We start from the raw sequence: 24,590 nt of genomic DNA, 5'->3' as shown, positions 1-24,590 counted from the left end.
GGCTATGAATTAAAAAAAAATAAGCAAGCAGACAAACACACAAATAAGAAAAATAAACTCAGAGCCCACTTTAGTTCATGAAAGAAAGCATTAAAATACACTCAATAGCTCTTGGCTTCAGGTAAAGACATCACCTCCACTGCTTCTGGGCAAAGACAGAAGAAATCGAACTGCTGACACCATGACTTCTGTGGTAGAATGGGTGCCTCCATCATCATACTTGCCTGAAAATTGACTCTACACGGAAGCAAGTTTGCAAAAACAATTTTACATGGGTGTGTTTGATCCACACGGTCTATGTGACATGTCCACACCCTAGTTTTATGTCTCTATTTTCAGCATGCAGGATTTATAAGGCACAGAGGTTTCCAAAATAAGGAGCATTGAAAAGGTGCTTAGTAACCAGAACACATAACAAGTGACCATTACCATATATTTTCAATATAATTAGAAAAAAAGCAATCTTTAATTAGAAAAGATAAAACTTTTGACACTCATATCTAGACTTCTAACTTCCTTCCTATAAGCCTGTTGTTTATGCTTCAAAAGCGATTTTTAAAATACATTTGAAATATGATTAACCAGTAAAACCAGCCCGTGTTTACAGTACTGTTTCATGTTCTAAGGCTAGTTTTTCCCTATTTGGAAAGTAGGAATGCTGATATCTGTTATGAAATGTTTGTATTCTAGAAAATGATTATGAAGTGACAGACTTGTAGTAGTCATTGGTTAAACAGTAATTGAGCATCATTAATGTTACAGGTATCCTTATTGTCAACGCTCTATTGATAAGAGTAGGGCAGACATTCTCTCTCTCTGCTAATTTTATTATCTACATGCATGTTTAATGCAGAGAAAAAGTGTTGACTATTTTCCTGTAGGCTTTTCTATCCTCGGATCTTTGGCATACATATTGTTATTCTTATATGGCATTTTGATCTTCAGCTTCCTGAGAATGTGTCACACCTACACATTGTCCCTGTCATTGGCCGTTCTGTTCTTTGTTCATGGAACATTTCCTCATAGTTATCCTTGCAATAAGTGTCAGCATTCTTTCCCCTGAACAATAACATCTCGATCATGAAGCACTTAGTTTACAATGAGAAGAAGATAATGCCCCTAAGTAAAATTTCTAAACTAATTAAATATCATTTTTTTAAAAGTCTTAGAACTAAAATGTCCAAAGATCATACCCCGTGAAGATATTCTAGGGAGGCTTTTGTAGGATGGAGTATTCCTGGATTATATTCATCAAAGATGCCTCACTTTGTTTCACACAGAAGCCCATGTTCATCAAGTAGCTTTATAGAAACAACAGGGACACCTGGGTGGCTCAGCCGGTTCAGGGTCCTTCGTCTCAGGTCATGATCTCATAGTTCATGAATTCGAGCCCCAATGTGGGGTTTTGTGCTGACGGCCCGGAGCCTGGAGCCTGCTTCGAATTCTGTGTCTCCCTCTCTCTCTGCCTCTCCCTCACTTGTGCTCTATCTCTCTCTCTGTCTCTCAAAAATAAAATAAACATTAAAATATTTTAAAAAGATGACATATTTAAGATGTATCTTTACCTGAAATCTTTCGTATTTCACTGATGAAATCGTATTTTGGCCGCCGCTAAAGTCAACAAAAGAAGGACTCGACAAATTAAGAATTACGTCTTGCTTTTCTCCTCTCATAACATCTGACACCTTGTATTAAACCAGGTGGTTGACAGTTCTCCCTTCACTATACCGTATGCTTCAGGAAGAGAGGTGTAGCTCCTGCCCGCAGCCTTCTCCCAGTCTCCTGGCACAGTTAAGACTATAGAGTTGACTCTAAAAAAGTGTTTGAGAAGCTTCCCTGAATTTAAAATGAACTATTTTCCAAATCCATGGGAAATCACTGTAAATATTATTTCAGGCAGTGTCAAATATTTCTTCTCTCTTCTACTTTAACAATCCTTTCTCAGCTGTAGTTTGTTACGAGAAGGTAACCAGGGGTTGAAAATAGAGGTAAGATACAGTTTTCTGTAGATGTTCCTCCTAGTTCCTCCCATTTCTTTGGGAACACTTGATTATTTTCAGTGATAGCAAGTGACATCTGGATACTTCCACAGGGAAATTAGCTCTGTGGTCCCCAGGCTGGAGTTTTCTTCTATGTAATGAGACCACCAGGAGGTTACATCAGGCAGTCCAGAATCAAGACATGCAGTTTGCTTTCATTGGCTAAAAGAGCAAAATCAAGGCATACAACAGATCTGCTGCACCCAAAAATGTATTGGCCATTCTCGCGGGATCAGCACGATTTATATTTTATGAGCAGGAGGCAATTCAACATTATACCTACAATAGACTAAAATATTTTCCGTTTGCTATGTTTAATGGAGTGGAAAGAAAATGGGTAGTTCAGCTGGTATGTATGAAATTGAGCATATACCTGGGTTTGACTTTGGTGTGTGCCATTTTGGTGAAAATCATGAATTCCATGTGTCCTGGGGCAAAAAAGAAACTAACTCAAAGGATCAGATAGTAGGCAATATTTCCTCCACCCTATGTGGCAAGATTTTGAGATATTGGTATGCAATGGGTGGTGCTCTGATCAGGGTTGCATTCTAGAATTTCTACTGCATATATATGGGTTGTTGATTATAGGAGCATCTACAATGTTTTATATATGACGTATAAGTGTAGCAGTATGAAAATTTTTACTCTGAGGATTGTTGACATGTTTATACACCTGACCAGTAGGACATCCCGTGTGTACATTCACATAATGCAGGATACATGCCATAATACTTTCACTAAGCCCATCTGAATGAGGTTTTGCCTTATGATTGGTCACAACCATGAGAAAGGCATCATCCTTTCCCATGAATATAGAGACACTAAAACTGGACTGCTTACAGTAGAAGGACGTCTAGCAAATGGCATGCTTAACATTAAGGAATTGGAACTTGGGGGGAAGAAAGCAAAACCAAATTCTGATTTTACATGATGCAAGAAAATTTGATAATTTGAGAAAATAACACTCTGTGGTAAAGAAAGCTTTGGTGGAGTCGTGGAGACATTGCAATGTGTGACAAATATGTAAGGGAATGTGTTGTTAGACATTCAAACTGCTTAAAAGCTTATATGTTTGAGGGAGTTTAGGGTAATGTCTGTGTTTTATTTATTATAACATTTCTTTTTCTTGTTGAAATTTCAGCAATCCTTGAATATATTTATGAGATCTTATCATGATTCAACTGTTTTAAGAAAAAGCAGAAAAAAACGTCTCAATTGTACCTCAGGGGACAAATCAAAACCACAAGCTAACATACGGGTGAGCGGTTAGACTAACACCAAGTATGTTAAGCTGGTGAGAGAGAGTTCAGTAAAAAGTGAGTCCAAGAGGCAGTTAGGACTGAGTAAAGGATATACATTTTCAAATATCTTACTAATATCCTTTATTTCCCCCCAAATTAGGATTATCTGTATTTAAAATCTTGCTGTCTTATTTTGTATTCTTATGTTTCACTTACCTGTTGACTCCTTAGAACTGATTTAGTGCTTAAATACATTTTTCCAAAAACCTACAAAACCATGAAGGTAAGTTTTTCGGTATCCAATATGGTGCTTTGTCTCCATCACTAAATGCCACGTCTGCTTTATGAGCGGGTGGTTTACAACTTATTATAGTTAGTTCACATTAATATTACATTATTTGAATTGTATTATTTGCAATGTGTTTATGAATTGCCTCACTGTCATTCATGAATTATATTATTTTATATTTACATAATCTGCAGTAAAAGTATTTACAATTTTCGCGGACATTTAAAAATACTTTAGATTTCAGATAGATCTCTTTAAGCGAATTCTAACTACGAAAATTTAAGTAAACATAAGGGAGAAACACTCACAATACAATTATTATTCAGGATTCTTGGTCTCAAACATTGTTAAAAATAGATGATATTGACTGGGTTGAACCGCTGAAGAAGAGCCATACACATGAAGTTCTGTTATTGATGAAGGGCTACATGGTATTAAAGTGAAAGAGAAGGAACCACTTCGTTGTGTTTCTGGGTGTCGGTGTTTGAACTCAGGGTTACAGACATCAAAGTCAGAAAGACATTCTGGATGAGAAATTGTAAACATGAACAGCGTGATCAATGTAGTGACTCGTGGTTACCTGGCCATAAGACAATACAAAAGAGGAATCCTTCTATTCGCTCTTAATAAATGTATTTTCTGCCTAGCAGTGATTATTGGGTCTTTAAGAATATTTTAGATAGAGGTTTTCAGGGCATTCAGCTACCATTGAAACCACCTCAAAAAATTGGCAAGATATTTGGCAGGAAAGATTGGGGAGAGGAAGTAGCTAGAGAGGAATAAAGAATTAGTATCTGTATAAAAACAAGTGTTTTTGTTTTTTGTTTTTGGGAATTTAGATTAACAAGTCTCCAGTGGGGCACTGTTGTATATCTTAAGCTGCACTAAAAGATTCTGGATTATATAGTTTTTACAGAGGTAAGCTATTTTTTTAATTTTTGACTCTAGTGCAAACATTTTTAACAACAGATTCAGTCTGGTTTTGTCCATTGAAATATTTCCTGTAGTAATAGTAAGATAATCCTACCCTAACTGTTTTGAAGAACTTTGATGTCTTTAAATCAATCCATAATATATTTTTGATTTGGTACTATTTGTAATATAGATTTTTAAATTCATTCTCACGTATTTTGTTCTGTTTTCCTACCAATATATATGCTAATGTGTTCACATATATTGATAGAGCCTTAGCTCTATATTGTATTATTGGATTGATTTTTTTCCTCCTTTTTAATTGTAATTTCAGAGTGTTTATAACAGTTTACAATTACAAAAGTAGGAATGAGTAAATTATTTAATATGTACAATTTATGATTGTGGTGGACTTCTCCTAGTTTTGTAAATCTCCTTTTCTTACTGCATCTTGGATCTCAAAATAATGATGTAGATGAATTCTTTTAAAAATATTGGAGTCACCCCTGGGTGGCTCAGTTGGTTAAGCATCTGACTTTTGATTTAGGCTCAGGTCATAATCCTGGGGTTGTGAGATCAAGCCCCCCTAGGTTTGGGGGGTTTGCACTGGGCTTGGAGCCTGGTTAAGATTCTCTCTCTTCCTCTCTCTCCCCCTCCCCTGCTCATATGCTGCACAAGTGTGTGTTCACATGCTCTCTTTCTCTCTCAAAAATATCGGAAAGTTTTTTAAAAATAAAACTGATATGTCTATAGTTTTGCAAGCCATCGGGCATTCCAATGCATTAGGTAAAATCTAGAGGTAATAAGATTATGTTATTAATGCTTTCAAACAATGAAAAAAGAAAATACAGAAATTTGAATCAGTAAATAACATTATCTAACTGCTGACTTTCTGTCTTTTCAAAACTGGGTTCATCCTCATTTACCTTTTAGCGAGATAATGTTTTTATCAAAGGCTATGTAGTTTTATTCTCATAAATCTTTAACAAAAACACTTGGAGATCTAAACTTGAAGCAAGTAAAATTAAAGGTGCTCTGGGAACAAACGAGCTTTTAAATTACAATGTATAAGAAAGCATTGTGAAATAACAATTGGATTATAGAACGGCTAGTTCTGTATGTTATTACTAAATATAAAAATGTCACACTTCTCCAGAGTCTCTAATGCTACAGCCTTAGCTCACATGCAATCTGAACTCTTGTAAAAGGAGAAATGATGATCTAGGTCTAAAGCAATTTTTATGTAGTATGTAATTTTATTTACTTGTCATCAAAACCAGGTGTGTCAAATATTTATGTGCAGACATAGAAGCTTTCATGAATATTAATAGCCAGTGAGGTAAGAGAATCGAATTCAAAGTGATAGCATAAATAAAACAAAAGGGAAATTCTTGGGGTAAAGTAGAAAAATTTTATTTAAAAAATATTGCTATCTGAATATTCGATAGACAGGTGATTTGAAAGCATTTCTTTACACAATGACATGGAGAATTTATGTAAGTGAAATCTCAGGTAACAATATAGCTCCTTGCCGAAAAACCTAGAGCAGCATTTCCAAAGATATGGTTCAGTATGCTACTCTCTGTTAAAAAAGGTTCTCTGCTTCAGTAACTGGGAGACATTGCAAAATGTGTCTCCACGTTGAAGTTATTCAACATGTATTAATCTTTAAGTAAAAAAAATTGTATGACTTTACTTGTCCAGTCGTTCTCATGGTTTTTCTTGTTCACTTCTGTTTTGTCCATGTGACTTTTTTTGTTTTACCCCCTTGCTTATATTTTGTGGAACCGGTGTGTAATGAAACATACATTTGAAGACACCAATTCAGTGTGATATGTCTGCATTAAGAGTCTTATATCCTAGTCTGGTTTTAGGTGAATATCGCTTATTTCCACAGGCTGATGTTTTACAGAAAAATTAATTGAAGAAAGTGCATATTTGTAGAATATCCTCTACTCATGAAAAATAAAAGGCATATTATCATAGAAGAAATAAAGGATCAGTTTATCTTCTGAGTAACTATTTTAATCTAAGATTCACTTTATTAGAGGTCTCGATCTTTATAATAATATTTATTTACCACTATTTTCCCAGAGACTTCTCTTCTTCCTAAAATAAATGATGTTGTTACAATGGCAAAGCCTTTGTTCTAATGACACACACTTATCACATTTGACTATAATTTGTACTAAATACTTTTATTTATATTTACTTAAAAAAACCCCAATGAATATGCATTTAAAATTTTTACAATATATTGCATGTATTTTTAAATAATGCCAATAAAACTAATTTATAAAAGGATATAATACACTATTTAGAAATTTTATTGGAATGTAAATATTTTATTATAAAAATAATTTGACTAAAGTTATATTTTAAAATTAAAATATACAAGATTATATTTTTGGAAGATATGCTTATACATCTTATCATTATATAGGGATATTAGCTAAACTGATATATATTATATTGTCTCAGAAAGTGAAGTTATGTGGTCAAAATTCATTCTTTCCTCTTGTTATCCGAAATATATGGCGATTATTTTTTTCTTTAGGTATAAAACTTTCAGCCTTTTAAAAAGCATAAAATGTACTATATAGGAGTAAAAATTAAAAATTCATAATACTTAAAAATAGGTAAGATATTAAAACAGGAGGCAAAAATAAACCCAAAAACCTCAAAACCAAGAAAAAAAAGATGTGATTCCAGCACACTCTTAAGGTAGAGAACATGTTTTTCTGCAAACAAGGCTAGTAATCGTGGAAAAAGATATAAGGACTTTCATGCATTTTTGTGAAGAGTTGACATACAACTCCCAAATTACCCAAAGGAAACTAAAGGTGTGCATGTTAGATTACGTAAATTTGGGGTAAGCATAATTGCATTATGAAGAGTTTCCTATACATTGAATAATCATAAGGTCATTTCTGTGAAAAGTCTCATAATTGAGTTTATTCGAGTGGCCCAATTTTCAAATAAAAATAGAGCATGTCTTTGTTACTGTAGGATAAAAATGAGATGCAGCTAATTGAATTTTCCATAGTCAAGCAATTACTAAGTGAATTGTGCTTAAAATTTTTGCCCAGTAACACTTTTATATTAGGAAAATCCAGTCTTTTATTTTGAAAAGCAGCTTCTTTTGTTGCAGATGTTCCTGTTTGCAAATAGTGAATTTGGGTGTTTAGGTTAAGATCATTTTGTTGAATTCCTTGGGTAAAGAAAAGTGTCCCAGTTATATCTTAATCTATTTGATAAATGTATTTGGGGAAAAGTGCAGGGAATTAAATGAGAACTTGTAGGTACCAGATTATTACTAGCTTAAATACATCTTCAGATTCAGAAATGCTAACCTAGTCAAACAGTGAATAATTAATACTTTAAGCCATGTACTTTTCCTTCTGTTTATTTTTTGAGATGATTCTTCTTTTCTGAGGTTATGAAAAACCAGACTAATCCAGACACCATGGACTGAGAAGCTAAGCCTGTGGAAATTGCATCACTTGAAGGATATTATGTGTCTTTTATTTTCTCAATATATTATTCAGTGTGTTGAAGGCATCATGGAGGGAATCATGTTTGTAAATAATGGCTTTGAGTTTAATACAAATGATGCATTTTAATGAGAATAACTGCCTTTAATCTTTGACTATTTTTTAGATATCAATTTCGCTTTAATTTTCAAAATATAGTTCTTATCATTCATTCACCTTTTGAACACATTATGTTTTATGGGCAATGACTGATCACTGCTCTTAGGTTAAGCAGACATCTGAATTCCCTTTCAGGATCCATTTACACACCATCATAGAATTTAGAGGCATGGTAGGACAGAAACTAAAACCATTTCCTGATAATTCATATCAAGTTGTTGCCGTTACACGGAATGGATTAAATATATTTCCCCACCAGAGCAGGACAATTTAACACATTGTTGCAGAAAAAATGACAATTTTCTTTGACATTTTCAGTGCAGCATCTTAAATTTGAAAGTATATGGCTAAACTAGGTAAAAAACTATACGTTTTATACAAAGTAGCCATGTTCAAATAGTGCTCAAGCTTATCTTGTATGTTGTCTTGTAGAGTTTATTCCAGTAACTTTTATGCTAGGAAAGGTTTTAACAGTTTTTGCATTTATCACATTATCATGGTAACTCAACTAGATCAATCTTATTTCAACTTTTAGGAATTTAGAAAGTAGAGTACAATCATATAGAAGCATTTTCTAAATGTGGATTAAGATACTGATTTTAAATAATACAGAACAAAAACAGAGAAAGAAAGATAAAGTTGAGGCTGAAGAGACTCAATTAGATTTATATTGCGTTTCCTGATCTTTAGTAGGATAAAAGATCATTTAATTTTCCTGATCACGACACAAATATGGACCAGGGATTACCTTGGGCCACTATTAAAAAAAAACCCTTTACTTAAACTAGATTATGAAATAACACTTAAGGACAACTTTAGAAATATGTATGGATTTTACAAGTCTATAAGGTATTTGTGTCTATTTGCCTTTACCCATTTAGGGGGTGGTGAAAACAGGGTAGGTCATTTTGGCTTTTTTTAAGCAGTGTGGGGAAGTTGATGGATCAGTCAGAGCCTCCAAATCTATTTTTAGTATCAACATTGACAGTAAGTGTGCTCCAAACTGAAATGATTTATCCTAGAAAAAAAAAAGTTATTGTAATGCAAATAATGGTTACTCTAAGTTGCTAATATTAGATACTAGTCCTCTGATTTGATTGTTTTTGTTTTAAGTGTTCTAATTAGCAAGTGTTTATCACCATGTGTTTTCTTATGCTAACTATGCTAAGATAACCATACCACATAATAACAAGCCATATTTAAAGAAATGACTTGAGCTGTATACTCTTTAAAAAACCATAAAATCTAAAGGTTCTGAATTGGAAAATTATCTGGCTCAAACTTCTCTATATTATGTATTAAAACTTTGAAAATTGAATGTTGGAGTTTTCAAATACCGCATTGCTTTTAGGCCAGTCATTATGGTTGGCATAAAGATTTATTGGACTACTCTGGGGACATTGTAACAACACAAAATCTTAGGATGCCTAAGTAAAAAGAATAACTTACCCAAACCCCTCTCTTCATATAATTCTACTTTTCCTTAGGGGCAAATGACCAAGGTGTATATTTGTAATTCAGTGTTTTCCATGATAAGTATTTGTCAAATGCCTTTAGAACAATTCAAGACCCAAAGCTGATAATCTATTACTCAATCATTAAAACTGCAGGAATAGTAAGAATCTTGTCATTTGACTCAATAGATGAGTCCCAGAGAGAGAGACAAAATTGCATTAGCTTGGGATATATTTTGTGACAATACTCAGGTCGATTTTATAGCTGACTTCTTCTAATAGACACATGAAGAGGAAAAACAACTAATAAGTCATTTGATGTAATATGAGCAACGTTGAAGCTTCAAGCGTTTTGTAAGGGCTACAATCCAGAGTAAATATGGCCTCCCGGTAGAAGGTGGTTACATTATGAATCAATATATATTTTTTTCAGTACATCGAGGATTTTATTTTTTATCATTAGCATTCTGAGATTTATTTTTTGAAGGGGAGATATTTCATAGTAAAATAATTTTTTGTTGATACTGGGTAAAGCATCACACTCACACAGGAAGAAGCATAATTTTCCACATGTAATCAGGACATAAAATCAACAGCAATAATGGTCTGTGTTAAAAGAGATGTCTGACGCTAAAACATGAAACCTTACATGCAATTATGACCTAAGCCATGATATCAGTTTATGACTTTGAATTCTACTCTAGATTGAAAAATTGCAGTGAATATTTATTCTTGAATTTTTTAGAGAGAGGGTGTGAGGAGGGAGAGGGAGAGAATCTTAAGCAGGCTTCACTCTCAGTGTGGAGCCCTATGTGGAGCTCAATCCCATGACCCTAGGATCATGACCTGAGCCTACATCTTGAGTCCAATGCTCAACCAACTGAGCCACCCAGTCTACTGAAATCTTGATACTAACTTCCTAATTAACTTCTGTTATGACAATTTTCCTAATTGACATCCTTGTATTCAGGTGGTTGGGTTGGCCACATTCTACCCCAGATCACCAGATAATGTTATAAAGAAAGCCCTTTGTGACTTGAAATTACAAAGTTATTCTTTTTCTTCAAGTGCTTATTATAAAGAGCGAGACTCACCCTGTCACTCTTTGCTTATTTTCTTCCTAGAACTTTTCATTTTATGAGATAATCTTATTTATTTTTGTACTATTTGTGGTCCACATTTCCTTGCCCATCCGGAAGCTCCACAAGAGTCAGGGCCTTTTCTACCTCTGGTTGGTTGGCTACTATTTGTTTATCAATTCCTAGACTAGTAAAATGGTGCCTGACATATGCAGGTACTTGTTATCATTTATTAAATAAATGAGCGAATGAATGCATTAAAATCAACTAAACATAAAAAGTATAATAGTTGATTTACTTAACTTCTCTGAAATACAACTTTCTTGTCTATAAAACTGGGAGTAATTAAATTTAATCCAAAAAAGAGGTGAGATTATAATTAAAGAAGTAACATTAATTAAGTGTCTTAATTCAGTGTACAATTAACAATATAGCTTAACCCATGTTAGTTAACTTACTTCTATCTTTGAACAGTAGACTGTCACGTAAAATTGTTATCCAGAGCCCAGATAATTTACATAACTGAGGCAATTCCATTGTGGACTTTGAATTACAGAATGGACTATAATTCATCAAATGCTTGACAACTGCCACCTCTATTCCTTATTCGTTTCATTTCAGTACATTGCTTTATAGGTTATGCTGCCACATTAGAGTAAAAGTAAATCTTATATAGCACAGAATTAAACCCTTTAAAACTATAAAGCATATTAAGGTGATATTGATGCATTTAAAAATAGTTTGTATTTAACGTCTTTATTTTACAATTTAGGAAACTGAAGCCTAGTGTCGAGTTGAAAGAACTTGAAGATCATTTCACTGCTAAAATAGGGCAGATGTACTGCAATTAATCAATCACTCCAGAACCCCTGACATTATAAATGATCATGTCACTCTTCCTGGAGAGCTTCAACTTTGTTCTGGAATCATTCTCAGTACAGTGTCCCATATTGATAGCCCCTTTCAGAGTTGGTCAGAGTTGGCATGCAAGGTGAATCCATGTGCAATCACAAATGAAGTTTAAACCTCTTACTTAGATTAGATTATGCAGATTATTGAATGACAGAACAATACAGGAATTAGAATCTGATTTTTTTTTTTTGACTTCTACTTTACTGATGCTCCTTTTTTAAAAATCAAATCCATTTACTTGTAAGGACTGTACTGCTTCAAGATGGATAATGGATCACAGTAAAAATAAGTCATTTGTAGATGTCAAAAGATGATATGTAAAAGGAAACTTATATTTTAATATTTTACTTTGAAATTTCAGTTATTATTTAATGAATTTAAATTTTTTATATTATGGTGCTCTGCTCTAAAGCCATAACTTATTAAATTTATTTTTTTTTCTGGGCTTTTAGATCACCTTTAAACAGCGACTTCAGTATAATGTGCTATACATTCATAATATACTAAAATGCCATTAATTCAGCTATAAATTCAAGACTATCTATAAAATCCAATTGGGTAGTGAGATTGACGCAAGGACACAAAGTATTATATCTCTCTAGAATTTGGGGTATGTCTTTCTTTGGCTTTATATTTCCTTAATTAATCGTAAGAACAATAGGTAACTTTCTACAGATGTCCAAAAGCCCTTAGGTGTGGTGGCCAATGAATTCAGAATCTTCTGGCAAGTTGTAAACATCAAGAAAATACTGAGTTCACTATATTCATAAAATTCAAATGGTATGAAATTTTACCAAGACTTTTCATCTACAATACTTTTCAAACTGTCACTTTCCTGCATTATAAACCAAACTCATTTATAGACACTACTATATAAGACACATAAAAATTGCATAATAAGAAAAACTATATATTTTCAAAAATATCTGGCAAGATCTCACATGCTTTGGATCTATTCCATTTATATTTGACATCTTACACATTTTGTATAATTTGTATACATTTGGGGTAATTTATTCAGGTCTTAATGAATAATAATTATGAATCAATTGAAATTCTCATGCTTTGTAACACTCTGATCCTATAGCATCTTATCATGTATAACTATTAATAGTGAATAGAGGACAAATTTTTAAATGAAATGATTTCTTTTAAGCATTGTGTTTTCTTTATTGGCCCATGGATAAATACCTAGGTCAGAAGATTCTTTAGAGTTAACATAGGAAATGTTTATACATTGTGAAGCGACATACTTATTTTTCTCTAATGACATATTCTATACCATTTCCTTTTAAATATTGACTTTCAGGAAACTTAAATATAAGCTTAGCATTCAACATATTAACTAGTTTTATTTTAACGATCAACCTTTTTGTTCCTTCATTCTTCTCTGTGGCTTTAATTTCATTTTTATTCTGTTTTAAGTGTTGACTCTATGTTATAAGAAATCTGATATTCTTTCTGGTAACAAGTGATATATTGGAAACTAAGTGATCACTACCTAGAAAACCGGATTAGATCAGTTAAAATAATCTGCAAATGTAATTTGTTCTAATATTTAATTGTAACATAACATGCTTTCTGTGCCAAGCCAGTGTATTTATCTTATCTTCAAAATTTATATCCACCACGAGAAACAAAAAAATGAGTGGACTGGGCTAGTTCTGAGAAAAAGCATAGTATGTATTTGTAAGGTGCAATTAAATCTTTATGAGACAATCTTTCTCCTTTTAGTATCAATGCTATTTCTTTAAATAACAAAACACCAGAGGGGCAATTTATATTTTCAATAATTTCAAGTTATTCCTTTTTTGAGTTAGAATACTTTTTAACTGGAAGAACATATTTAAAATCACTAGTGGCTACTATAATAGCAAGATTTTTCATTACCATATATCTCACTTTCATAGAAAGTAATATTTCTTATTGAAACCGAAGAAAAAAATACATACATATATATATATATATATATATATATATGTATGTGTGTATATATATGTATATATATACACGTGCCATTGCACGTGTATGTATTTATGTGTAACGATATGGGTCTGTGTAGGGATGTATATTTGAGCAAATAGCAATTCGTTTAATCTTAGTCCCAGAATCATACCATGGAGATTGTAGAAGGGATGAACTATTAGTTAATCGTTTGGTAAAATGTAGTGACCAAGAATTTTAAATCAATTTGATTCCTCTAGTTTCACTGGGCATATGTTTAAGAAGAACAATATGTTCAATTTTTCATAAGGGAAGCATCTTTATCAAGTATAAATATACAGATTAAAGTAAAATTTGAAAAGCATATGTCTTATTAGAATTGGTATCTAAAACACATAATTGAAAAAGGTCTCTAATCACTACAATACCCACATCCCTCCTCTTCAAACTTTTTTTTTTTCAGTTAAATAAATGATAGCATGTAAGTTTTGATCCTCTTTGTTTTGACTATCACGTTTAATCATGGTTACACAGTAGCACCAAAATCAGGACAAAATACAAGTATTACAGGAGAGATCTTAAATTATATGAGCTCATTGCATGCTTCAAAGGTCTCATTTTTTGAGGAAAACAAAGTTTCCAACTGCCAAACTGGTGCGTTTTCTCCCAAAAGAAATAGAACCCAATCCACCCCAAACTAAACAAAAGATACAATAGACTGATTTTTGAATAGATAGGTTATCTACAGTTTATGGGACAGGTAGTCCATTTAAATAGAAAAAGATTGATTTTACATAAAGCAAGATAGAGTACAAAAGCACAGCTTTTGTATTTTGGTAATATTGCAATTTTACAAACATATTGCATAGTATGTGTAAGAAAATAGTTCCATTTTTCATATATCTATATATACAAGAAAACATTTACATGAAAATTACAAAACAAAATAAATGAGTAGTGGACCTGGTTTAAAGAATTGTATAAATAACGAGACACTCAAACTTGAAATTACGTATCTCCATTGTTAGCGAATGTCCTTGCACATCTTCAACCCTGTTTGGCTCTTATTTATAAATATTCAGACAAATGAGGTATTAAGACTGCAAAAACATAAATGATCACAGTTCATTATACCTCATTTCCTTTCATGTTTTTCATTGACTTTCTCAAAGAGTGGAACCGCTTCAATCAACACTTAAAAAATAGCCCTCTGGTTCTGAAAGTATTTCAAATTAATTACATTCTCCAAAGAATTTTTACCAAGCAATGAAACTTGAAACTCCGCTGAGTAAATCCATCCGGTGCCCATTTTAGGATATAGTCTTTATATACTGGTCTTATGAGTATCAAGGAGCTTATTATGCATGTATAAAAGGTAAGTGGACTATACTAAACAAATTTTCCTTCCAAAACCACAACAGTAATTAATGATCTACAGCTCAGAATCCTGCACGGAGGATGTTTACTGCCTCATGTTATAATTATAAGCCCTCCTATTCATTTGAATAAATTAGTAGAAGCAGCAGGGTTGCAGAGCTAAATACAATAGAAATCCCAGTCTTTGGTCTTTGATATTTAGATAACTAATGAACTGCAGTATAAAACAACATGAATAACAGTGTTCAATGAGGTCATTCATTAGTTTATGATTATTTTAAAAGAATAAAAATACAATATCATTTTACTTTGTGATAATGATATTATGCAATATATGCAATATACATTACTATCATATACCACTACATAGAGAAAATACGTTCTCCAGGTATCTTTCAAATATGGTCACATGAACAATTCGAATTAGACCAAAGCTGCTGGAAGAATAAGGTAAGGCCTTACTCTTAAGTAACTCAAATGTGAATTTGGCTTTGATGGCTGTATAGAAAATTTGGCCATTAAATATCTTCAGCTATTTTAATAATTTAATATTAGGATACTGACACTGTTATAAAATATAGCACTTAAATGCATTAAACACTCTCCAGCCTTCTCCCAACTGCTGCCTCACACAGAGATTCCATGCTTGCAGTGACACAATCCATGAGGAGTTTTTATTGTATCCAATGCCAGTTTTATAAAATGAGGCACAGTCCAATTGAGTAATTCAGAGGGTAGAATATGCAGCAAATTTGAATGGTTATACAAATTCCGCAACTGACTTTGGTGATCAAATTACTGGTCTTCAGAAGACCAGTGCTTTTTAGTCTGATGGGGATAAGTAGGAACAGAATGACCAATAGAGTATTAATATTTGGTAAATATCTCTATTAATTTCCTAAACAGTCATTGTTAATAAGACCCAAATATATTCTTTTTCATATATTTAATGCCAACCATAGTACGGAAGCCTGTCAACGAAGCATTATTTCTAAAAGAGACCTTAGTGTCCACAAGGTAAGAGCAAGAAAGAATATAGAAAAAGGAATAAGGAGCAGGGTGCTGGAAAGATCCGCATTTTAACATTTACAACCAACATGTTAAGGTAGAGAAGATCACTAATGCTAGTTTAGACTATGCTACTGAACTCAAGATTGCTGAGTCTCTTCTTGAGTGAATCAGTGAAATTTAGAGATGAAAGTAACCAAAGGAAACTTCTAGTTGGCTGTACCACTCTCACAGGTAAGTAAACTGTGGCTGAGATAACGAAGCACATTCCTTAAGTACCTTTCTTGAGTAGATAGGGGCAGGACTAGAACTCAAACTCCAGGCTCCATTTTCAGAGATTTGGGGGACTGAAACCTAAGATTTCCTGATTAGTGTAAAATTCAAAGTATAGATTGATCTTAAATCCTTCAATAAATAATTATGTACCAAAATATCAAGCTTGTGGTTCCTAATAAAATAAGACGGGGGGGCAGGGGGTGGACAGGACCAAGAAGTACAGGGTAGAAATTTTAGAGAGGTGAACAAAAGAAACAGGAAATTTGGAAGTATATTTTTTTGAGCGTGTCTCATTTAAATGTTCTAAAAGAACAAGGAATAGTGTGTCTTCTTTGCTTCTCTCCTTTCAACCTCCCCAGAATCAGAACTCAAATACTTGCTGTTCATTCATTCCCAGCTAAAAATTTTAAGGCTAGGAATACTGTCAATCCCTTTCTTTCCTTTTATGCTCCCTGCCTGTGGGCCTGCCTTCCTCCCTTCTTCTCTTCCCGCCTTCTCCAGGATAAACAGAGTTTATTATCTATGTGGGACACCTTAAAGGAATTATTTTTTTCCGAGTTAAATTTAGGAAAGATGAAACCTGCATCTAAGTAAACTGCACTATATTTATATGTGTTGTCATATAAAAAAATGCTATTGGAGAAATATGATGAATCTGTTTAGTCTGCAGTTAAAGAAACTCTGTAATAGGAAAGAAGAACCAAGCCTTCATTTATGAGGAAATGAAGGACTTTTAGGAGCAATCGTCTATGCCTTCAATAGAAACTCGAACTCTGAGGCTGAGTCTATACTTAGATTTTCAGGAATCTAAAACAGCCAGCCGAGTAATTTAAACCAACCACTCAGTGTTGGATAGTGATACAGATGGCTTTTCCTATTTTTTTGTACTAAATCAAACAGATATTTTTACATCATTCAGACCTAGTCTAAATCTCTTAACATATATTTCAAATTGTGTCTATACCACTTCAAAACCTATTTGAATGCGAAATTGGACAGCCCGTCACTGGAATTGGATTTTATATCATTTGTCTCCTCATTCTGTTTCCTTTTTTCTCCTCTTATGACATATAATTTTAAATTTCAGCGGCCCTTCCACCTCCTAAAATATTTGCTCTTGAAATTAGAACATGTTAGAGCTGGAAGGAATCTCAAGAGACCATTTGATTTAGTACTTTTGTCGTATAGTTGAGTAAACTGGAGTCTGGAGATATCCCCAGACTGCCTAAATCAGCTCACTGATCAGTAGAGGACAGAGCTGAGATTAGAAACAGCGCTAATTACTAATCAAAAGAATTGTTACCATTTGACTAAAAAAACCTTTCTAATTGTTTTAATTGAGGGATGTTTAGAACTTGAATATGTCCAAATTAATGCACAGTGTTTTCCTAAAAGGTCCATAACACAGTGATTAGCACCCATAATTTCTCAAAACTTCTTGTGTTATATACTTCGTGTACTTGGCTAACCCAGCATGAGAATTTCTCATATTAAATTCTAATGTTTTAATTTACATAAGTTGAACTCTTATGTTATGATAGGACTTTGTAAGCAACTGCATAGTGCTTACTTCAATAGGAATTTGAGTTTTCTATAATAACTTCTAAGCACAAGTCAAGTTCTATTGTAAAAAGTGATAAAAGTGCGCTAGCTTTCTGACTTTTTGCTGAGTACAGAATGCATTTTAGTAAAATGGAGCTTTTTCAAGCATTCAGTAGGTTAGGTTATCTAAACAAGGGTATGCATGTATTCTGGCCAAATGGTTCAGTTTGTTGCTTACATCACCTAATTTTTCCTACTTTTGCTAAATTATTCAACAGGGTCCCATCCCCACTTTGCTGCTGTGGAGGCCTGACTTTCAAAGGATCTACAGTCACAGAGCCCCGAATGAAGCTTGCACACACCTGCCATCGGGTGCATGGGGGAAAAGGAAATTGATTGACATGTGAAAATTAAGGACTTACCTTAATCAACTCATCTTCCCATAATAGGAAAGACTTAAATACAATTTTACATTCTTGGATTCTGTAAGTTTCAAGAATTCCAGTTAAGGAGTGCTGTGAGCAACAAATCTGCATTATTCTGGAGTTATTTATTCGTGCTAGTTTACAAAAATAAGCAGTGGAGAATGGAAGGAGCTAGGATTTCTGACGCCAGGGTAGTTTAACAGTCTAATAAAGGTAACCAAATGTTAAGAGCTGAAAGGAAACACAACCGAATTCCTTAAAATAGGAATGTAATGGAGTAAACACATTTTCAACATGTTTGTTAACATTTATAGTTTTTACTGTTTAAGCAGGGAGTTATAATTTACTTTCGACCATCCTTAAATCTTAATCTCCAATAAAAAAGAATACATAGATATAATTCTGAAGGTTATATTCCAATGGAAAGTGAACCCATTCTCGGCATAATGCATCACATTAGTATTAATTTATTTAGAGGATATGGTTGAATTTTAGCAGTCAGAGTCAAATTTAAAGTGAGTGGAGAAAACAAAGAGTTGTACTATGAGAACCTAGTGTAAAAGATAGCAGATGAATTAAAAAAAATAAAAATCTATGGATTCCATACCATCAGTAGATCTCTCTTAATCCTATCTTATATCGGAATAAATTAGATGTTTTGTTAAAAGCAAATACGTCACATGCAAAAGCCAAGTAAATACTATATAAGGCCATTCAGATCTGACAAATGACAGTATAATGGCATTTTGTTAATTCTGTAAAGATTATATTGCTGAGTGCTTTCAAAATTACCTAATGTACAAAATTCTAGACTTAGTAGACAAAGAGTAACAACACACTGAATTCAAAGAAACAAATAAAACTCAAGGTGGGGTTCTGTCTTGTTTTGTTTCGTTTTGTTAAAAATCATGTATCGAATTTAATTTTTAGTAAAGCAAGCATTATATAATGCTTCAAAATTTTAAAATTCGGGGATAAAAGTTTACATCCAAAAAGATGATTGGAAAATTGTGCTTTCAGACTGTCGAATTAGTTTTCTGACAGGGTCAACCATCTCATCTTGCCATTGGATACTGAGAATTTCATCTATGTAATGCGTATGTGTGCAGTTCATATCCAGGTCCTGCAAAAATCTAAAACTGTGTGCTTCACTTCACGTAGCAAAGGCACCTATGTTTTTCTCCCTTTTGAGCAAAAGTTATGATCCAGTTTTCCCGCGGAAGGTGATTTTTTTCCACTGTTCTGTCACCCACACTCTCTGCGTTGAGCAGTACAGTAAATCACAAGAGAAGGTGGCAGCGAATCCCTGCTTGCATGGGAACAAGTTGCTCTGTGGACCATTCGAAGTAGCTCTGGACTGATCACAAGGGAAACCGAGCAGAACTGTGAAGCAGACGGACGGGAACAAAAGGCTATTCTGGTGTGAGGAGAAATCAGTCACTTCAGCTCCACAAGCAGATGCTGCTACTGGACTGACAAGTGGAACCTAGTCCCGCTGGAGAAAGGTAAAGTTTGCCATTGGGGCAGACACACAGTTCGTACACTGCCTGCCGAGAATTTGAGGAGCTGGGTGAAGACGATGAGAAAGAGCCGGTCGGTAGATTCCCCAGCCGGATTTTCTCTGCGTTCAAAAAGATCTAGGGGGAAATGAAAGTGCATTTCAATTCATTTTAGCATTCTACGTTCCTCGGAGCTTTACAACAGGGTCTAATAAGAAAGACCAAACAACAAACAATGCTATTGGTTTTAGCTGCCACGCTTTGTTGAACAAACAAATTACATTCTGAAGGCACAGCCCAAAAGCTCGGCAGCTCTCTCCTCCTTTGAGACGTGGTGCATTCTGACAGAAAGCTCTCCATCTGAAAAGCAATACTGCACAATCTGCTTAAGGGGCCAACCCACTTATTCAAACACCACAGAAAATTAATGAGTTGGACAGAGTCTCTCCCTTTCAACTTCTCAATCGTGCCTGGTCTAAAGAATATACAAAGAAATAAGGATGTGCATGGAGAGGGCGTTACTGAAAGGATGGACAGTTAATAATTAAAAAAAAAAAAATTACTCTCTGGCCTGATGTTTCAAAAGTCATAAAATCGTGTTGACAGAGAGTCTGAAGGAAATATACCAAGTAGATAATTCACACTATTAACAACAATTATTAGATACAATCAGGTTTGAAATCTCCATGAAATGTACTACTTGTATGCCACACTTCCTTTGCTGTATTTTCTAAGTTGCAAAATTACCTCACTTATTCCAAACATGGACTTGCCACGTTGAGGGACAGTGATCACGTCATTTTGACATGCAGGGGGAAAGTTTCAAAGAAAGAAAAGCTGAGTCATGAATTTGAATGAGCAAAGAAGCCACTTTCTGGAGCTATTTCTTCATTCCATTGTTAGGTAGCTAATTACTGCCTACGGGCGTCCCTAAATCGACAGGAGAGTCTGAGATTACTCCATTTCCCACATATTTGCTCTCCTCCAAGTCCTATTTGTTTCTCAGCGGAAATCCTAGGATAGCCCCCTAACTGGCCTGCCAGCTGCCATTCTTGTCCTCTTAGAGCCTATTTTACATCATCTTGCTTAGTGAACTTCTACAAACTACAGACCAGGTCTTGTCCCCCGCCCCTGCTCAAAATTCCCTGATGGTCTCCCACCACATTTATCATGAATATGGATTCCTTCCCAAGACTCAGGAGCCCTCCAAGATCTGGCCTCTCTCTAACACCATTTCCGGTCACGGTCTTTGCTCCAGCATTTGCATTTTCTCCAATATATCAAAAGAACTCTGGCCTCAGGTCTTGTTTACTCCCTATTTCCTCAGCCTGGAATACTTTTTTGCTCCAGATATTTACAAGTGAGGTTAGCTATTCACGGGCTGGTTAGAAAACGGGGGTAGGAGGGTGATTTCTGCTTTTTGCCTTTTTTGGGTATTTATTACTATTTTTAAGTATGTATGTATTTAAGTTCAAGTTAATTAACAACTACTGTAGTATTAGTTTCAAGAGTCTATATTGAGATTCATCACTTACATATAACACCCAGTGCTCATCCCAGTAAGTCCCCTCCTTAACTCCCATCACCCACTTAGCCCATCCCCTCCCACCTCCCCTCCAGCAACCCTCAGTTAGTTCTCTGCATTTAAGAGTCTCTTATGGTTTATCTTATTTTTCTTATTTATCTTATCACTGTTTTTATCTTATTTTTCCTTCCCTTCCCCTATGTTCATTTGTTTTGTTTCTTAAACCCCACCTACGAGTGAAATCATAATTTGTCTTTCTCTGACTGACTTGTTCTGCTTAGTTTTTATTATTTTTTAATAGCAAACTCCTTTATGTTTTATTTTTTAATTAAAACATTGAAACGGAGGAATCTATCGCATGCTGCAAATAAGACAGAAAAAGAGTTCATATACCAGAGACATGTATATTATAGATTACTTTAGATGTGCTCAGATCTCTGCTAAAAGGTCACCTATAACAGGGTTTTCTTAACCACTCCATGAAAATAACACTAATCCATTAATCTCTCTTTGACAGCTTTACTTTTCTCTATAGTACCAGTCCCTTCCTAACATTGTATTAAGTGTGCATTCCTTCATTGTTTGCCTCTCTTACTTGCAAGGTCGATCTATAGCTGTCTTTGGTTCACAGCTGCAGAACAGTGCATAAAATTGTGCCACTGCTTGGTGCACGAAATCGTGTTCTTCCTTCGCCAGTAGGCATGTCTCTCCCCTCTAGGGTACAAGTGTCACCCTCCAGCAAAGCCCAGTGCATTCACTTCACCCTCCATAGAAAAGTTTCTCCTTATTGGTTCTCCCATAGACACGTATTATTATATTTTATTTTGTTCCTTAGTTGATGCTATTTTACAGTCCTATTTATATCGGCCTTTATATACTAAATTATATCCTCCTTGAAGATAGAATCATACCTGAAATTTTTTATAACTTCACAGTGTTTCACTCTGCAACATGCAGTTTCCACATAATGTACAAATGGTGGTGGAATACATGAGTAGATCGGAAAGTACAGGGATGATTGAATTCACCAACAACATTCGAGTTAAAGTGTCATTAAAACTTTCATTTGTAGGTGTCAAATATTGAAATTTATCACCCCGTAATTACTTCTTTAAGGGTTACATAATTACTGCTGTACTCCCGTTCTCATTTTTTTAAGGAGACTTTTTTTTTCCTGATAGGAAAGTTAAAAGCACACAAATCTAAGCAGAAGGAAAGGACATATTTTGGGGTAGAGAGGCTGGGCCTCCTTTCTCCTGGCTCTGTGTCCCCTTGTTGAGCGACCTGAGTGAGTGTACCACCAACTATTGACATAGTCTGGGCTCTTTAGCTCACTTCTCCCCAGGTACTGAGGGATGACTTCTCTACTGGATGGGTTTAAGAGAGGAACTGGGCTCGCACTTTCCTCACTTCGTTTTAGAAGCTAGCATGCTTTCAGAAAGCGGAAATCTCAGCTTTGCCGGAAACATGTTACCGGGCGAGCTCTGGGACAGCCGGGTTTAGGTCTGCATGTTTGCAGAGGAGTTGGCTCCGAGGAAACACCAGGAGCTGGTATTTCGTCCAGAGAACCACGGACAAATAAATAAGACGATGGAGGGTGGAAATGGAAAGCTAACGAACGTGGGCTGAAGAGGCTCCTGTGGGATGGATCTGTGGGCTCCTGTGGGATGGGACCGGAAGACACTGTGAGTGGTTCATTTATTAGTAAGCACAGAAATCCACGTGGCTGGTTAGCCCTGGCAGTTTGGCGCAGCTTTGCTGACACAGTTTCTACAGCTATGGAGCCCCGCTCGTTTCTACAGCTACGGAACTGGTCATCCCCCTGCCCCTGCCTGCAGCCTGAGGGAACAGCTGTGGAGAGTGGCGGTTTCTGTACAGGCAGGGTGTGCAGGTGGCAGCTGTGGACACAAGCACAGCTGTGGAGGCCTCAACCATTTGGCCTGATGTGAGCAGAGCAGCAACCCCCCCCCCCCCCCCCATGTTCTCCAATCTCTACTCTTGAAAGCTTGTCCTCAGAGGACAATACTTAATTCCGTGAACTTCTGAGATTCAGACTGTACCCTCACGCGTTTAGGGGACGTATATTTTATTAATAACTTTAAATGCGTGGGGCTTTTGGAAATGATATTGTCTTGGCTTGAGATAGAAAAAATAAATCGTGAGGTGAAAAGAGGTGTTTCACGTCGACCCTTTCCAGCCCAGCTTTGCCAGGTTTCCGCAGCATGTTTGTGAGACCCTCAGGGACCTCGGGAACAAGTCCCTGCGCACCTGGAAAACTCCTTGCTGCCTGCTGGCCACCATGAGTTTTCTTGCAGAGCAAAGCACCAGCTAAGAGGCAAGCGAGTCCGGGGCAAACCAGCTTGCGCCAAGACGGAGCCCAGTACTGAACTTTCACCGACTTTCCCCCCCTCATTATGATACTAAAAATCATGCCCAGGGGTGGAGATTTAACGTGGTAATTAAACGCGAACAACACTTGAAGAAGCAGGACCCTTAAGCGCACAGGTGCTTCCACTCCACCCTCTTTCCAAAACCTGCTTCTTTAAAATATTCTCCCTGACCTCTCCTCGGAGAGTCAGCCTGGCCATTGCTTCGTTTGTGCCGCCTCCCTGGTGCTCCAACCTCAGGAGCACGTGCTTTTTCATCTCGGGTCCGGCCCGATTTCCACCATTGCTGGACCCAAGGACTCGAGTCCATCTGTGGACCAGGAAGGGGCCCTAAGATGAGACGCGACCCAGTAGAACTAGGGACGCTAGACCCGGACCAACGCCCACGACTGAAGGGCTGCCAGGCCTCTCTGGTCGGGGACTTGTAGGTCTCCAGCCTCCCCTTTTCCTCACTGCTCCTCAGGCAATGCTCTGGCCCCATCCCTTCACCCCCGTCAGGATTTTCTTTTCTATCTTCTCTTAGCATTTTTGTTTGCTCCCGTGTCTTCCTTCAACAGAAGGACATAATCTCAGTGACTGGACTGCACCAGGGCTCCGCTCCTCGCAGGTGGCAGGGACCTGTCCCAGGCCCTGCAGGTGCAGCCGGCCTGGGCCTTCAGAAGGTAGTTGACGCCACCCACAGACTTGGAGCATTTGAAGCCTCCCACCGGAGCAGGAGCCCCCTGGTTCTTATCTTTGCTACCAGTACCTTTGGAAAAAGGGACTCCCATTTAGGTCCCTTTGAGCGGTGATTTTGGGAGATTCCCTCCAGGACCGATTAACCCGGTAAGGGGCTAGAGTTCCTGGGCTAGAGTTAGAGTCCGCTTTTGGGCTTCCTTTTCTTTGTCCCTCTGTCTTTTTTTTTAAAACCACCTTTTCTCCCCTCTGGGAGGTCCCTGATTTGTAACTTTGTTTGAAAACCTATTTACTTTTGGGGTTGCCTGGATGGCCCAGTTTAAGCATCAGACTCTTGATTTCAGCTCATGATC

General features: G+C 35.8%; 1 protein-coding gene across 3 annotated transcripts in view; it reads right to left on the bottom strand.

Annotated features, from left to right (window-relative positions):
- Positions 1 to 18,257: 18,257 nt before the first annotated feature.
- Positions 18,258 to 24,590, bottom strand: part of SGCZ (sarcoglycan zeta) — a 762,749-nt gene continuing 756,416 nt past the window's right edge. For all 3 annotated transcript variants that reach the window (XM_058720119.1, XM_058720117.1, XM_058720118.1), the window contains one exon: positions 18,258 to 19,788. In XM_058720119.1, coding sequence (XP_058576102.1) covers positions 19,594 to 19,788 — 195 coding nt within the window. In that variant the 3' untranslated portion in view covers positions 18,258 to 19,593. The remainder of the gene's footprint in view (positions 19,789 to 24,590) is intronic.

The sequence above is a fragment of the Neofelis nebulosa genome, chromosome 3 (genome assembly GCF_028018385.1).
Source record: "Neofelis nebulosa isolate mNeoNeb1 chromosome 3, mNeoNeb1.pri, whole genome shotgun sequence".
NCBI lineage: Eukaryota > Metazoa > Chordata > Mammalia > Carnivora > Felidae > Neofelis > Neofelis nebulosa.
This window is presented reverse-complemented; position numbering and strand designations above follow the sequence as displayed.